This window comes from Mobula hypostoma, chromosome 3 (assembly GCF_963921235.1).
Source record: "Mobula hypostoma chromosome 3, sMobHyp1.1, whole genome shotgun sequence".
Classification (NCBI taxonomy): Eukaryota; Metazoa; Chordata; class Chondrichthyes; order Myliobatiformes; family Myliobatidae; genus Mobula; species Mobula hypostoma.
Genome location: NC_086099.1, coordinates 5,279,352 through 5,295,925, shown reverse-complemented (window position 1 = coordinate 5,295,925; position 16,574 = coordinate 5,279,352). Strand labels below are relative to the sequence as shown.

Sequence of the window (16,574 nt, the reverse complement as noted above, 5' to 3'; positions counted from 1 at the left end):
TGGCGGGGGTCCCTGATGATGGTGTTGCTTTCTTGTGGCAGCACTCCTCGTAGATGTGCTCAATGATTGGGAGGGCTTTTCCCGTGATGGACTGGGCTGTATCCACTACTTTTTGCAGGCTTTTCTGCTCTTGGCCATACCAGTCAGTATATTCTCCACTGTGCTTCTATAGAAGTTTGTCAAAGTTTTAGATGACACGCCAAATCTGCGCAAACTTCTAAGACAGTAGAGTTGTTGCTGTGCCTGGTTTGTAATGGCACTTACGTGCTGGTTCAAGGTCAGATCCACTGAAACGACGGTACTTACCCTCTCCAGTCCAATCCCCTAATGAGGATTGGCTCATGGACCTCTGGTTTCTTCCTGCTGAAGCCTATAATCAGCTCTTTGGTTTTGATGCCATTGAGTGAGAGGTTGTTGTGGCATCACCCAGCCAGATTTTCAATCTCCCTCCAATATGCCAATGCATCTCCACCTTTGATTCGGCCAATGGCAGTGGTGTGTAACAGTGTTAGACCCCAGGGTTTGTAATATAGCAAGTTGAACAGCAGGATTAGCTCTATTTGTCACATGTACATCAAAACATTCAGTGAAATGTGTGCCCACGACATACTAACCCTAATCGCATGTCTCTGGACTGTGGGAGGAAACCAGAGCACCCGGAGGAAACTAACGCTGTCATGGGGAGAAAACTCCTTAGAGGCAGCGACAGGAATCGAATACATCTGGAATGCAGTACAGGGAAGCGTAAGGTCATGCACTTTGGTATACAGAATAAAGGCACTGACTATTTTCTAAATACAGAGATCAGCAATGCTGAAGGATTTGGGAGTCATCGTGCAGGATTCTCTAAAGGTTAACTTGCAGGTTGTGTCTGTGCTGAGGAAGGCAAGTGCAATGTTAGCATTCATTTCAAAAAGCAAGGATGTAATGTTGAGGCTTTATAAAGCACTGGTCAGGCCACACTTGGGAGTACTGTGAGGAGTTTGGGCCTCTCTACCTAAGAAAAGATGTGCTAGGACTGGAGAAGGTCCACAGGAGGTTGACAAGAATGATTACGGGATGGAATGAGCAGTCCCATTTTAGGATTCTGTTCTACAGTAAAAGATGTTAGATCGTTATGTTTCCTGTAGTGGGGAGTCTGGGACCAGAAGGCACAGCCTCAGAATAGAGAGATGTCCATTTAGAACAGAGATGAGGAGGAATTTCTTTAGCCAGAGGGTGGTGGATCCGTGGAATTCATTGACACAGATGGCTGTGGAGGCCAAGTGATTGGGTCCTTTTAAAGCAGAGATTAATAGGCTCTTGATCAGTCAGGGTGTCAAAGGTTTTGGGGAGGAGAATGGAGTTAAGAGGGATAATATATCAGCCATGATGCAATGGCAGAATGGATTTGATGGGCCAAATAGCCTAATTCTACTCCTATGTCGTATGGTCAGATTGACAGACCTACTGCTTTGGGCTGGAGGACCTTTAAAGGAACAGATTATAGGAATCTCTTTTGTTGACATCCTCCAGCCGTGAATCCAGGCTGCTGTTGGATGCAAAGTCCTACCATAGTTTTGTAAATGAACAATGAGCACAGAATGTCAAGTAGGAAGAAACACATTAAACCCTGCTGATTGCCATAAGATATTCTATTATGAATCCAAAGTTCAAAGTAAATTTATTACAGAAGTACACATATGTCACCATATACAACTCTGAGATTCATTTTCTTTGTTGATACACAATAGAATCAATGAAAGACTGCACCCAATAGGATGGGTGAACAACCAATGAACAAATAAAGACAACGAATCATGTGAATACAGAAAGAAAGAAAGGTAATAATAATAAATAAACAAAAATATAAAGAACGTGTGATGAGATGAGATGAAGCGTCCTTGAAAGTGAGTCGAGAAGTTGTGGGAACAGTTCTGTGTTGGGGTGAGTGAAGTTGAGTGAAGTTCTCCCCTCTGGTTCAAGAGCCAGATGGTTGAGGGGCAATAACTCTTCCTGAACCTGGTGGTGTGGGTCCTGAGGCTCCTGTACCTCCTTCCTGATGGCAGCAGCGAGAAGAGAGCATGGCCTGGATGGTGGGGGTCCCCAATGATGGATGCTTCTTTCCTGCAACAGCGCTCCTTGTAGATGTGCTCAATCCACCAAAGAAACTAAATTCAGCAGTTCTTCTCAACTAACCTTAAGAACTAGATGTACTCTTGTTATAGATTAGATTAGATCAGCTTTATTTATCACATTTAGATGAAAAGATACTGTGAAATGTGCTGTTAGTGTCAAATCAAATCAGCAAGGATTGTCCTAGGACAGAGGTTCCCAACCTTTTCTGTACATGACCCCTACTATTAACTGAGTGGCAAGTGGACTCCAGGTTGGGAATCCCTGTTCCAGGGAAATCTGAAACACCCATAGGAAACCTACAAGGTTATGGGGAGAACAAACAAACTCCTGACAGACAGTCATAGGGTTGAACCCCGACTGGTGCTAGCTGAAAATCGTTTGCGCTAACCATTACACTACACTAGAATGTTAAATAGAGAAACTATGCATATTGGAACACTGTGACAAACGGGGAAGCTGAGATATTATGGTAATAGGAAAAGGTGACAGGATATATTTAATAGTACCAAGTTTCTCTGAACATTGTAACCCGTTAATGCTCTTGTCTGTTGCAGATCACACAGACAAGGGGGGATGCTTTGCATTGAGCTCACTTACAGGAATTTTTTTTACACATTGGAGTTCACTGACTGGTGACATATGATATTAACCTTGTCAGCACGGGAAGGCACACAGGGAGGCTGGGGATACTTCCTACGGAGGAGTAGAGGAGGAGGAAGAAACCAGAGGAAGTCGCCCCCAAGAACCCCCTCACTCACCTTCCAGCAGCTGCTTTCAGACCAGTTTTGGAAGAGGCCTAGGAGCAAGTGCACAGACTACCCTCTCCACCAATGATGGTGCATTGCAGCAAGATTACTGGATGGGAAAGAAAATAATGAAGTAAGTCACAAGGTAAGAGCTCCCTTATGCAGGGCCAGATCTGGGGACGGTTGGCAGGAGGTGACCACACACCCTTGCTTCCTCCACTTCTTCCTCCTCTTCAGTTACAGTGGCACTGTGGAACTCCTCATCCTGCTCTGAAATGGGATCCTGCGTGAATCAGGTTTGGAAAACCTCCTCCCACTTCTTCAGCATATTGGGACATCTAATTTATTCACTGCCCTGATCAGACGACGCTCAATTTATCTACACTAAAATCAAGCACACAGTTGAGCACAGAAGAAAATAAAGACCAAAGTTAGAAAATAAAAACCTAGGGAGAAACAAAGCTCACTGAGAATAATTCTAAATACCAATGTGAACAGGTTGTGAATAACCATCCTTTTAGCTTAACCAACATACTTTTTTAAAAAGTAACACACACAAAAAGTTGGAGGACCTCAGCAGGTCAGGTAGCATCTATGGAGGGGAATAAAGAGCTGAAGTTTTGGAAGAAGACCCTTCATCGGAACTCAGTCCAGAGGAAAAGTCTAGGCCTGAAATACCAACAGTTTATTCCCCTCCATAGATGCTGCCTGACCTGTTGAGTTTCTATGGGGTTTTGTGTGTGTGTTACTCTGAATTTCCAGCATTTGCAGAATTGCTTGTGTTTATGAACATTCTTTTTGTTTTGAACCAGAACTGTTAAAGCTAGAAGTTGAGTAAGGTTTAATCTATGGTGACCAGTAGTCTGACTCACCTCCGATCATTCCTTCGTCTCCGGAATAATTTCTTGGTCTGTGCAACTTCAGCTTCATTCGATAATGGTTGATAGACCTGGAAGAAATGAACAGGCTGCCTGTTAAAATATTGTCCTGAGAGTAGAGACATATTACAGTGTTGGCTCAGTGGAAGACGAGCTGGATTGCATCCGTCTGCGGCTGTACGATGATTGCTGCATCATCACTCTACAGGCCATGACAGTTCTTTTGTGACCATGTGTGTGAGGGTGGGTGCTATGTTTTGTACCTTGGTTCTGGAGGAACAGAGAGAGAGAGACAGAGAGATAGATAGATAGATAGATAGATAGATAGATAGATAGTGGCCTGCCGAATTGTCGGGTAAACAATGGTTTTTGTTGGACTGCACATCGTGACCTCTCTTTGGAGGCTTCGCTGTTGCTTGTTTGGTGGGCGGTGGGAGCTGGGCGCTGGTGGGGAGAGGAGGAGGTTGATGCTTTGCTGCAGCTTATGTGTGTGAGGGGGGATAGAGTGTTCTGGAGTTCTAACGAGGGGGGATAGAGTGTTTTGGAGTTCTAACGAGGGGGGATAGAGTGTTTTGGAGTTCTAACGTTTTTCTGCTGTTCATTGTTTGAGTTCTCTTCTCTCTTTGTGGATGTCTTCAAAGAATAAGAATTTTGGGTTGTAAGTTGTATACATTCTCTGATATTAAATGGACCATTTGGCTCTATTCATGTGTATGTTTGAATGACAATTAAACTTGAACTTGAAATGGTGGAGAGTTAGCTTCTACTGAACCACAAATACTATTTCCTGAAGGCTCTGTTACCCTAGAGCAGATTCTTGGGCAGGGAGCAGCCCTCCAGGATGAGACTCAAATTACTGATTCTTTGTTCAGAACCTAATTACTGATGCAGCATTGCACTGTGGTATAGTGTTTTATGTAGTGCTGACCGTCAAAATCTGTTGCCTCAAAAAGGTGGCATCCATCCTTAAAAACCCCCATCACAGAGAACATGTCCTCTTCTCGTTGCTACCACCAGGGAGGTGATACAGGAAGTTGAAGACACCCACTCAATGTTTTCGGAACAGCTTCTTCCCCTCTGCCATCACATTTCTGAGCTTTGTGGGCGTGAGGTGTTGATGTTCTTTGCTGAAGTAAGTCCGGGAGGAGGAGGGACGATGCTTTGCTGCTGCTTGTACCTGGACCTGGTGGCATTTGGGGTTCTAACATTTTTACTGTCACTCATACTTTTGGGCACTCTTCTGTTTTTGTGGATGGCTGCGAGGAACGAGAACTTCAGGCTGTTTGTTGTACACTTTCTCTGATAGTAAATGGAAACATTGAACAATTGATTCAGATTGGGATTCCAGTGTGCTGTAGTGTACTACGTTATATGTTCCTTTGTACTTGAACTAAGGCAAGTTTCATCTTCCAAGGCTCTGTTATCAACAGTCGAGTCTATTACACCATCAACTCACTCTAAACAGGCTGTCTGCCAAATGGTGTGTTTAACATTCAAGATTAAATAAGCATACGTATCCTCTGATAAAACATTCAGAAGCCCATGGATCTACAGATTTACTCATTTCTACCTCTGACATCTGTGCATTCTGCTGCTGAGACCCAAAGATCCGGAATTCTCTCAAAAACATCTCTTTCCTTCCTTACGACACTCCATCATAACTACAATACTGGGCAATTGTTTGGTCATGTACTCTGATATCGCTTTAGATGACAGTATGTGAAATTTTGCTTGATATTACTCATGCGTCAAGCTTTACCTTTGTTCACTGACTAACAGATTACAAGATGCTTCTGGGTGTAAGGGCACTGCTGAAAAGGGAAATTTATTGTTTGGTTTTCCACCTAACATCAACAGCTAAGTACAGGACAGGTTGGACGTCTTTAGATTAGGTACAATGGAGGTAGATGGGGTTAGGTAAGCTACAACATACGTAGGTGGCTTTAGGTAAGGTACAATGAAGGTAGGTGGCTTTAGATAAGCTACAGCATAGGTAGGTGGCTTTAGCTAACATACAATGAAGGTAGGTAGCTTTAGATTATGAAGACACGCAGTCCTCTTTTATTGTCATTTAGTAATGCATGCATTAAGAAATGATACAATATTTCCTCCGGTGTGATATCACAAAACACAGGACAGACCAAGACTGAAAAAACTGACAAAACCACATAATTATGACATATAGTTACAACAGTGCAACAATACCATAACTTGATGAAGAAGTCCATGAGCACAGTAAAAGTTCAAGGTCTCTCAAATGTCCCACATCTCACGCAGACGGGAGAAGGAAGAAAAACTCTCCCTGCCATACCCGATCGCGGTCCGACTCTGAGTCATCTGAAAACTTCGAGCTCTGATCAACTCTCCGACACCGAGTACTAAGCACCATCTCTATCCAAACGATTCGACCTCCATCTCGGTCGCCAACAGCAGGCAAAGCCGAGGATTTTGAGGCCTACCCTCCGAAAGATTCCCAACTGCGCAGTAACGACAGCAGCGAACGAGCGTTTCAGAAATTTTTCCAGATGTTCCTCTGTGCTTTCACGTCCGTCTCCATCAAATCAGAATTGTCCACGGCCCCTATTTAACGGATACAATATCATTTTTCATCGCAGGGCTGCGCGCGCGCAGGTGCGCTGCTCTCTCTCCTCCCGGAACAATGAAGGTAGGTGGCTTTTGGTAAGCTACAATGGAGGTAGGTGGCTATAGAAGTTAAGCCCTTGGAAGTTAAAGACATTTAAGGGACATTTAAGAAGGACATGGATGAAAGAAACATTGAGGGGCACGTAGGAGGGAAGGGTTAGATTGATCGTAGATCAAGTTAAAGGGTCAGTACAACATCGTGGGCTGTACTGTTCTACATTCTGTACCTGTGTGAAGCATTCACATACAGTACCAACTGGACATAGATTAATGCTCCTTGTGCACTGTGATGCTTAGGTTTGGGTATAATGTGGAGAATAATTAGGGTAAAGCTCCTCTAAGCACTTAATGAAGACCAGTGAAAATAAACGTACAAATACTCTCCTAATTGAGATTTAGAAAATAAACTGTAGAGCCAATAAATTCATAAGCTACTAAAAGATATGAACTTGCGTGCTCAGAGCCTTGCTATTTACAACACTTGTGGCAAATCCGTATCCTCAAAAGATCATTTTAACAGTTTTAATTGGGAGAGGATCTTGGGGCCAAGTTCATAGCTCCCTGAAAGTGGCTACACAGGTTGATATGGTGGGTAAGAAGGCATGGGGCATGCTTGTCTTTATTAGTCAAGGCACTGAGTTCAAAGGTCAGGAAGTTATGTTGCAGATTTATAGAACTCTATGGCTTACTGTTTATTGTTCTGGTTGACCCATTATGGAAGGATGTGCATCTTTGGAGAGGCTGCAGAAGGGATTTACCAGGATGCCGCAAGAATTCGAGGACATGTGCTATAACAAGAGGTCGGACAAACTTTGCTTGTTTTCTCTGGAACAACGGAGGCTGAGGAGAGATCTGCTTGAGGTTTATAAGATTATGAGAGGCATACGGTCTCTTTTTCCCAGGGCTGAAATGTCAAATACCAGAGGGCATGCATTTAAGGTGAGAGGGAATAATTTCAATGGAGATGTGAGGCAAAAGGTTTTTTACCCAGAGAGTGGTGGATGACGGGAATGCGCTGCCTGGGCTGGTGGGAGACGCAGATACATTTGAGACTGTTAAGAGACATTTAGATAGACCATGAATGTGAGGAAAATGGAAGGATATAGACATGGTGTAGGCAAAAGGAATTAGTTTAGCTGGCCATTTGATTACTAATTTAAATGGTTCAGCACACTATTGTGGGCCAAAGGGCCTGTTTTTGTGCTGTGATATTCTACGTTTTGTTAAATACTATATTTTCAATTCTTACATTAAGTTGTGTGTATAAAATAGCTGTTTAGGAATTTGAATGCTGTGGACTGTAGTCAATTCTAGTTCAGGCTTTTAAGAATACAAGAACAAAGTAATTATCACCCAGGTTGATGTTTCAGGAATATTGATAACAGTACTTTCCCATCCAACATGCGAGCACGCCCATACGCAGCAGAAATCACAGCAGCATCAAAACTGACACTTGGAATTTTTTGGGAGTAAGGTCACGATTCCCAAATGTCTTCAGATTTACGTCCTGCAGCCTAAATTGCAGAAATATCAAGAGAAAACTTTGTGGAGACAATTCACATGCTGCGGAACCACCCAGAACAATTAGAGGAAGTATGTCCACAAAATATTTCCTTCCGAGCATAACCGAGTTAATAATTTTGCCTTGTTCTTTGCATTGAGCTTTCTTGGAAGGTTCCTTCAGCAGGCTCCTGTGTTGTGATCCAGTTACTTTGACACCAGGTCCCATATTTTGAATGATCTTTCTTCATAGAGTCTACAGCACAGTAACAGACTACAATACTCAATGTGCTTATTCCGGTGTTTATGCTGAAAGTGAGCCTCATCCCAAACTTATTTTCATCATATATTCTCCCTCATTCTGAGCATTTCATGACATCTGCCGGTGACATTAAACCTGATTCTGATTTGTAATTATCCGGCCTTCTCTTATCCTTTCAAATACTTTTTTAAAATCAAACATAGAACAGTACAGGCACACACACAAAATGCTGGAGGAACTCAGCAGGCCAGGCAGCGTCTATGGAAAAGAGTACAGTCGACATTTCGGGCCAAAACCCTTCATCAGGACTGGAGGAAAAGAAGGTGTGGAGTCAGTGTTAGAAGGTGGGAGGAGGGCAGAAAGAAACACAAGGTGATACAGGAGGTCACACTGGGAGCACCGGATACAGTTCATGACTCTAACAGACTCACAGGTGAAGTGTCGCCTCATCTTGAAGAGCCATTCAGGGCTCCAAACAGTCCTTCCAGGTGGGGGTACACTCCAGAATGATCCAGAAACATTAGTTTAAATTTCAAATTTGGCAGCCGAGAAAATAAGATACTAATTAAATCAAGATAAAAGAAAATGTTACTCCTACTAACCATTAACAAGTCCTATTTAAACCCATTTATCTTTGTAAGCCAGGAATGAGGGGTCATAGGCTAAAGGTCACAGGGCATTCTATTTATGATCGTGTTGAGAAGAAATTTCTTTACCCAAAAGGTGGTGAACTTATGGAATTCTCTACTATATAAAGATTAGCTTTATTTGTCACATATACATTGACACACACAGTGATACTCACCACTTGCATCAAATTAAATCAGCGGGGATGTGCTGGGGCAGCCCGCAAGTGTCACCATGCCAACATAGCATGGCCTCAACTCAGTAACTCTAACCTGTACGTCTTTGGAATGTGGGAGGAAACCAGAGCATTTGGAGGAAACTCACAGGGTCATGGTGAGAATGTACAAACTCCTAACAAGCAGCGGTGGGAACTGAGCCCTGATCAGTGATTGCTATAAAGTTAGTGTGCTAACTGATAGGCAACACAGGAACTAGGGAAACTGCATACTGGAACTCTGTGACACAGGGAGAAGTTACAGTATAAAGGTAGCAGGAAAAGATGACAGATTCCATTTAATAGCATTGACACTTGAAGCAAATCAATAAATACTGGATATTGAAGGAGTTAGATACAGTTCTAATGGATAAAGAGATCTTGGAACAGAGTTGCATTAAATCTCCAATAATCCACTGTCTAATTTTGATGTTATCTAATGAGTTCTGCTGGAAGGTACAGGTATGTGATCTACACCTGAGGCCAGAGTTATGAATCAGCCAAAATCCCACACTTTAGTTAAATCTGCTGCTAACATGGACTACTTATCCATGGGGATGGAATTGGACTTGGGGATGGAACTGGACTCTCTGACGGTGGTGTCTGAAAAGAGGATGCTGTCTAAGTTGCATGCCATCTTGGACAATGTCTCCCATCCACTACATAATGTACTGGGTGGGCACGGGAGTACATTCAGCCAGAGACTCATTCCACCGAGATGCAGCACAGAGCGTCATAGGAAGTCATTCCTGCCTGTGGCCATCAAACTTTACAACTCCTCCCTTGGAGGGTCAGACACCTGGAGCCAATAGGTTGGTCCTGGATTTATTTCATAATTTACTGGCATAATTTACATATTACTATATAACTATTTATGGTTCTATTACTATTTATTATTTATGGTGCAACTGTAACGAAAACTGATTTCCCCCGGGATCAATAAAGTATGACTATGACTTGTAGATTGGAATAACCATTTTACCCACATGAAAACGAGCATCTGATGGTGAAAAGGAACATGGGGAAAGCATCACGGCAAGTTGCAGCTCATGCTTTGCTATAATTGGACAGCCCCATCACCTTCACTGCTGAGTAGCTTTCTAACTCAATTCCTGTTTACACAATGTTTACTGCTAGATAAACCAACACTGCTAATCCAAGGTTTACACTTGTATACATATTCTACATTGCCCGGCAACTTGAGTTTCATTGCTTGGCTCTGTCTGAATCAGCAGCCTCCACAGAAGCAGCATTCTGCGAAAGTTTTTCCCAGACAAGCTGTCTTACGGAGATGAGGAGGAACTGCTTTTCCCAGAGAGTGGTGAATCTGTGGAATTCTCTGCCCAATGAAGCAGTGGAGGTTACCTCAGTAAATATATTTAAGACAAGATTGGATAGATTTTTGCATAATAGGGGAATTAAGAGTTATGGGGAGAAGGCAGGTAGGTGGAGATGAGTCCATGGTCAGATCAGCCATGATCTTATCGAATGGTGGAGCAGGTTCGACAGGTCAGATGGCCGACTCCTGCTCTTATTTCTTGTATTCTTACACCTCCTGCTCACTTTGTCATTGTGTTATAAGTCAACTGCTATTGATTCACATTGATGAAGGAAGAGCTGTAGATGTAGTATATATGGATTTCAGCAAGGCATTTGAAAAGGTACCCCATGCAAAGCTTATTGAGAAAGTAAGGAGGTATGGGATCCAAGGGGACATTGCTTTGTGGATCCAGAACTGGCTTGCCCACAGAAGGCAAAGGGTGGTTGTAGACGGGTCATATTCTGCATGTAGGCCAGGGACCAGTGGTGTGCCTCAGGGATCTGTTCTGGGACCCCTACTCTTTGTGATTTTCATCAATGACCTGGATGAGGAAGTGGAGGGATGGGTTAGTAAATTTGCTGATGACACAAAGGTTGGGGGTGTTGTGGATAGTGTGGAGGGCTGTCAGAGGTTACAGTGGGACATTGATAGGATGCAAAACTGGGCTGAGATGTGGCAGATGGAGTTCAACCCAGATAAGTGTGAGGTGGTTTATTTTGGAAGGTCAAATATGGTGGCAGAATACAGCATTAGTGGTAAGACTCTTGGCAGTGTGGAGGATCAGAGGGATCTTCGGGTCCGAGTGCATAGGACATTCAAAGCTGCTATGCAGGTTGACTCTGTGGTTAAGAAGGCATACGGTGCATTGGTCTTCATCAACCATGGGACTGAGTTTAAGAGCCAAGAGGTAATGTTGCAGCTGTATAAGACTCTGGTCAGACCCCAGTTGGAGTACCGTGCTCAGTTCTGGTCGCCCCACTATAGGAAGGACATGAAACCATAAAAAGGGTGCAGAGGAGATTTACAAGGATGTTGCCTGGATTGGGGAGCATGCCTTATGAAAACAGGTTGAGTGAACTCGGCCTTTTTTCCTTGGAGCGACAGAGGATGAGAGGTAACCTGATAGAGGTGTTCAAGATGATGAGAGGCATTGATCATGTGGATAGTCAGTGGCTTTTCCCCAGGGTGGAAATGGCTAGCACGAGAGGGCATAGTTCTAAGGTGCTTGGAAGTAGGTACAGAGGAGATGTCAGGGGCAATTTTTTCATGCAGAGAGTGGTGAGTGCGTGGAATGGGCTACTGGCGGTGGTAGTGGAGGCAGAAACAATAGGGTCGTTTAAGAGACTCCTGGATGGCTACATAGAGCTTAGAAAGATAGAGGGCTATGGGTAAAACCTAGGTAGTTCTAAGGTAGTGACATGTTCGGCACAGCTTTCTGGGCCGAAGGGCCTGTATTGTGCTGTAGGTTTTCTATGTTTCTATGATTCCAACTTGAAAAGCCATTTTTAATCTTCTGTGTCAATCTGAACTCTCAAACTATCTCAGGTAAAATAGATAAGCAATCTAATGTATTTATATTGAATTTAAATTACTGGGTTCTTTATCTTTTTTGTGCTGCATCAGATCTGGAGTAACAATTATTTCATTATCCGTTACACTTGTGTACTGGAAATGACTTTAAACAATTGTGAATCCTGCAACGTTTCAGCTTTTCCAGCCTTTATTTATACACAGGATCTGGACTTCACTGGCAAGGTCAGGATTTCATTCCCATCCCTGGAGCGGCAGATTTCCTTCCACAATCAACATTAATGAAACAACTGACGTTTTTTGTTCACTTCTACTCACGAACGTCTTTCATTCAGATTAATTAATTTAGGTAAATTTAAATCTACCAGTCATTGTGATAGGGCAGGGAATCTTGTCTTCCGATCATTACCCTTGCCTATGTACTCAGTGTGCTCTTGGTCAGCTACCTCTACAGTAGCGTAGAGGTTAGTGAAATACTATTACAGCTCAGGGTGTTGAAGTTTGGAGTTCGATTCTGTCGCCATCTCTAAGGAAATTGTACGTTCCTCCCCATGAATGTGTGGGTTTCTTCTGGGTCCTCCAGTTTTCTCCCACAGTTCAAGTACATACCGGTTAGTAGGTTAATTGATCATTGTAATTGTCCTGTGATTAGGCTAAGGCCATTCTCTTCTGACCTCTCTCATTAACAAGGCGATGCCACCCTCTGGACTCTTTTTTGTCTCTTGCACCATTCTCTATAAACTCCAGAGACTGTTGTGCGTGAAAACCCAGAAGATCAGCTGTTACTGAGATACTCAAACCACCCTGTCTGGTACCAACAATCATTCCACATTCAAAGTCACTTCCATCGCATTTCTTCCCCATTCTGATGTTTGGTCTGATCAACAAATGAACCTCTTGACAATGTCAGCATGCCTTTATGCATTGAGTTGCCACATGAATGACTGATCAGATAATTGCACTAACAAGCAGATGTACGTCTACCTAATAAAGTGGCCACTGTGTGTACGTCATTAGTAAACCCAATGCTATACTTCTGCATTCCTCTCCAATCTATTCTGATCCAAGTATAAATATCACAGATATTTTAACCAAACTGAGCAAGTTAATATTCAACAACATTGATTTTTATTCTGTCACTATTTTATCTTTTTCACCACTTTATCAATAATCTCTGACAGAATCCATTATTGCTCAGAAAGTATGTTCAATTAATCTAGACAGAGATATGTAAATACTTCTCCCAAAAACCGTGAATATTAAGATATAAATTGAAAATGTGATGGTGGTGCTGCATAAGAACAGAAGATGCTGGAAATACTCACCAGGTCAGGCAGCATCTGTGGAAAGAGAAACAGAATTAAACTTTCAGGGCAGTGAGCACTCATTAGAATTGGAAAAAAAAAATCCAAGATAAAACAGTTTACGACGCAGAGAAAAGGTGAGGAGGCAGGCATGAAAAGGTATCACTTGTGACGAGGAGATAATGGAAATAATTAAATTGATAACTCCCTGAAGATGGATACACTGATTGATCGGATGGTTAAGATGGCATATGGAATGTTTGCCTTTATTAGACGAGGAACTAAGTTCAAAAGTCAGGAAGTTAGGTTACAGTTTCAGAAAACTCTGGTGAGGCCATGTCTGGGGTATTGCACACTGTTCTGGTTGCACCACCATAGGAAAGATGTTTAGGCTTTGGAGAGGGTGCAGAAGAGGTTTACCAGGATGCTGCCAGCTTTAGAGGGCATGTGCTATAATGAGAGGTTGGACAAAATTGGGTTGTTTTCTCTGGAGCAGTGGAGGCTGAGAGAGATCTTACAGAGGTTTACAAAATTACGAGAGGCATAGATAAAGTGGACAGACAGAATCTCTTTCCCAGGGTTGAAATGTCTAATACAAGAGGGCATACATTTAAGGTGAGAGGGGACAATTTCAAAGATGTGAGGGGCAAGGTTTTTTTTTTACCGAGAGAGTGGTGGGTGTCTGGAATGCACTGACTGGGGTGATGATAGAGGCAGATACATTATGGAGTTATAAGCAATTTTTAGATAGGCACATGAATGTGAGGAAAGTGGAAGGACATGGGCATTGTGTAGGCATAAGAGATTAATTGGCCATTTGATTACCAACTTAATTGGTTTGGCACAACATTGTGGGCTGTAGGTCCTGTTCCCGTGCTGTACTGGTCTAAATTCTTTGTTCTGTGTACGTAAGTGTGAGGAGAAAGGCAGAGCAATGAAACAACAGTGAGAAAATAAACGCAAGGTCAAAAAAGGGAATAAATAGGAATAATAAATTCACTGTGTAAAACTACTGAAACTCAAATCTAACGTGATGATTGCAATATGCCAGATTGAAACCTGGAAACCTGTAGCTTGAGTTTACACCAACCTTCAACTGACGTGGGTTAATAATGAACTGACAGCATTAAGTGATCAGGCAGCCGCTCAGGGAAGAGACGCTGGAGCCGGTGTGGGAGACAGCTAGAGTCCACGCCTGGTTGGAGGCTGGCTCCTCCCATTGGTGCCAGCCTCAGGTATCTGCTCAGTGGAAGACGGGCTGGATTGTGCTGTATCTGGTCAACGGAAGATGGGCTGGATTGTGCTGTATCTGGTCAGTGGAAGACAGTCCGGATTGTGCTGTATCTGGTCAGTGGAAGACGGGCTGGATTGTGCCGTCTGTGTCTGGTCAGTGGAAGACGGGCTGGATTGTGCTGTCTGTGTCTGGTCAGTGGAAGACGGGCTGGATTGTGCTGTCTGTGTCTGGTCAGTGGAAGACGAGCTGGATTGTGCTGTCTGTGTCTGGTCAGTGGAAGACGGTCCGGATTGTGCTGTATCTGGTCAGTGGAAGAAGGCTAGATTGTGCTGTCTGTGTCTGGTCAGTGGAAGACGGGCTGGATTGTGCTGTATCTGGTCAGTGGAAGACGGGCTGGATTGTGCTGTCTGTATCTGGTCTGTAGAAGACAGGCTGGATTGTGCTGTCTCTGTCTGGTCAGCGGAAGACGGGTTGGATTGTGCTGTCTGTATCTGGTCAGTGGAAGACAGGCTGGATTGTGCTGTCTGTGTCTGGTCAGTGGAAGACGGGCTGGATTGTGCTGTCTGTATCTGGTCAGTGGAAGACGGGCTGGATTGTGTTGTCTGTAGCTGGACCATCAGTGGAAGACGGGCTGGATTGTGCTGTCTGTGGCTGGACCATCAGTGGAAGACGGGCTGGATTGTGCTGACTGTGGCTGGACCATCAGTGGAAGACGGGCTGGATTGTGCTGTCTGTGTCTGGTCAGTGGAAGACGGGCTGGATTGTGCTGCCTCTGTCTGGTCAGTGGAAGATGGGCTGGATTGTGCTGTCTGTGTCTGGTCAGTGGAAGACGGGCTGGATTGTGCTGTCTGTGTCTGGTCAGTGGAAGACGGGCTGGATTGTGCTGTCTCTGTCTGGTCAGTGGAAGACGGGCTGGATTGTGCTGTCTGTGTCTGGTCAGTGGAAGACGGGCTGGATTGTGCTGTCTGTGTCTGGTCAGTGGAAGACGGGCTGGATTGTGCTGTCTGTGTCTGGTCAGTGGAAGACGGGCTGGATTGTGCTGTCTGTGTCTGGTCAGTGGAAGACGGGCTGGATTGTGCTGTATCTGGTCAGTGGAAAACAGGCTTAATTGTGCTGTCTGTGTCTGGTCAGTGGAAGACAGGCTGGATTGTGCTGTCTGTGTCTGGTCAGTGGAAGACGGGCTGGATTGTGCTGTATCTGGTCAGTGGAAGACGGGCTGGATTGTGCTGTCTGTGGCTGGACCATCAGTGGAAGACGGGCTGGATTGTGCTGTCTGTGGCTGGACCATCAGTGGAAGACAGGCTGGATTGTGCTGTCTGTGGCTGGACCATCAGTGGAAGACGGGCTGGATTGTGCTGACTGTGGCTGGTCAGTGGAAGACGGGCTGGATTGTGCTGTCTATGGCTGGACCATCAGTCTACAGGTCACGACACTCAGCGACTTGGCTAGATATATACTTTTGTGACTGTACGTTTTTTCTGCCATTGTAACTATATGTGACTGTATGACTGTTGGTTCTGTGTCTTGCACCTGAGCCTTGGAAGAACACTGTCTCTGTCTCCTTTGGCTGTATTCATCTGTACGGTTTAATGACAATTAAACTTGAAATTGTCTGGGAAAGGGCAAGTAAGCAGATGAGCAACAAAAGAACAGCAGCAGGTAATCAATGAAAAAGGGTCAAGAAACGCTGATGTGGGAAAGCAATGAGCAGAAGGAGCAGAGAAAGAGAGGAACAGAGAAACAGAGAGGGGAATGAGAGCGAGTGAATAATAGTGTGATGGTATTGGGTTCACCGTTCATAAAGCACTAATTTCTAAAGGAGATTTTAAGCCCTGTCTGATATAGGTATCCACGGGTACCTTCACTCTAGGGAGGCTATACTGTATCCACCTACTCCTTAAAGACTAACTTACTTGCCTGTCTAGTCTCTGTGGCGAGGTCTAGCTGCCAATACCTTCTGCTTGAGTGGTGGGCTCCCCCTCCCTACCAAGGAGAGATACTTTCAGCTAACAAAGTCATTTAAACAGAGTTTATTTTTAGTTTTAATGATGTATGTTTAAATTTAGACAAATTACTCTTAACAGATATTTAACACATAGAGGATTTCTGATTTGTAAAAGATTTACAAACTATAAAGGATTTTCAAGCATAAGTACAATTCTTATGAACTAAGAGAACATACCAACTAGTTGCAGAG

General features: G+C 43.8%; 1 protein-coding gene across 4 annotated transcripts in view; it reads right to left on the bottom strand.

Annotated features, from left to right (window-relative positions):
* ctif (CBP80/20-dependent translation initiation factor) overlaps window positions 1–16,574 on the bottom strand; it is a 233,910-nt gene that overhangs the window by 65,049 nt on the left and 152,287 nt on the right. For all 4 annotated transcript variants that reach the window (XM_063042593.1, XM_063042592.1, XM_063042594.1 and 1 more), the window contains one exon: window positions 3,737–3,813. In XM_063042593.1, the coding sequence (XP_062898663.1) occupies window positions 3,737–3,813 (77 nt within the window). The remainder of the gene's footprint in view (window positions 1–3,736; window positions 3,814–16,574) is intronic.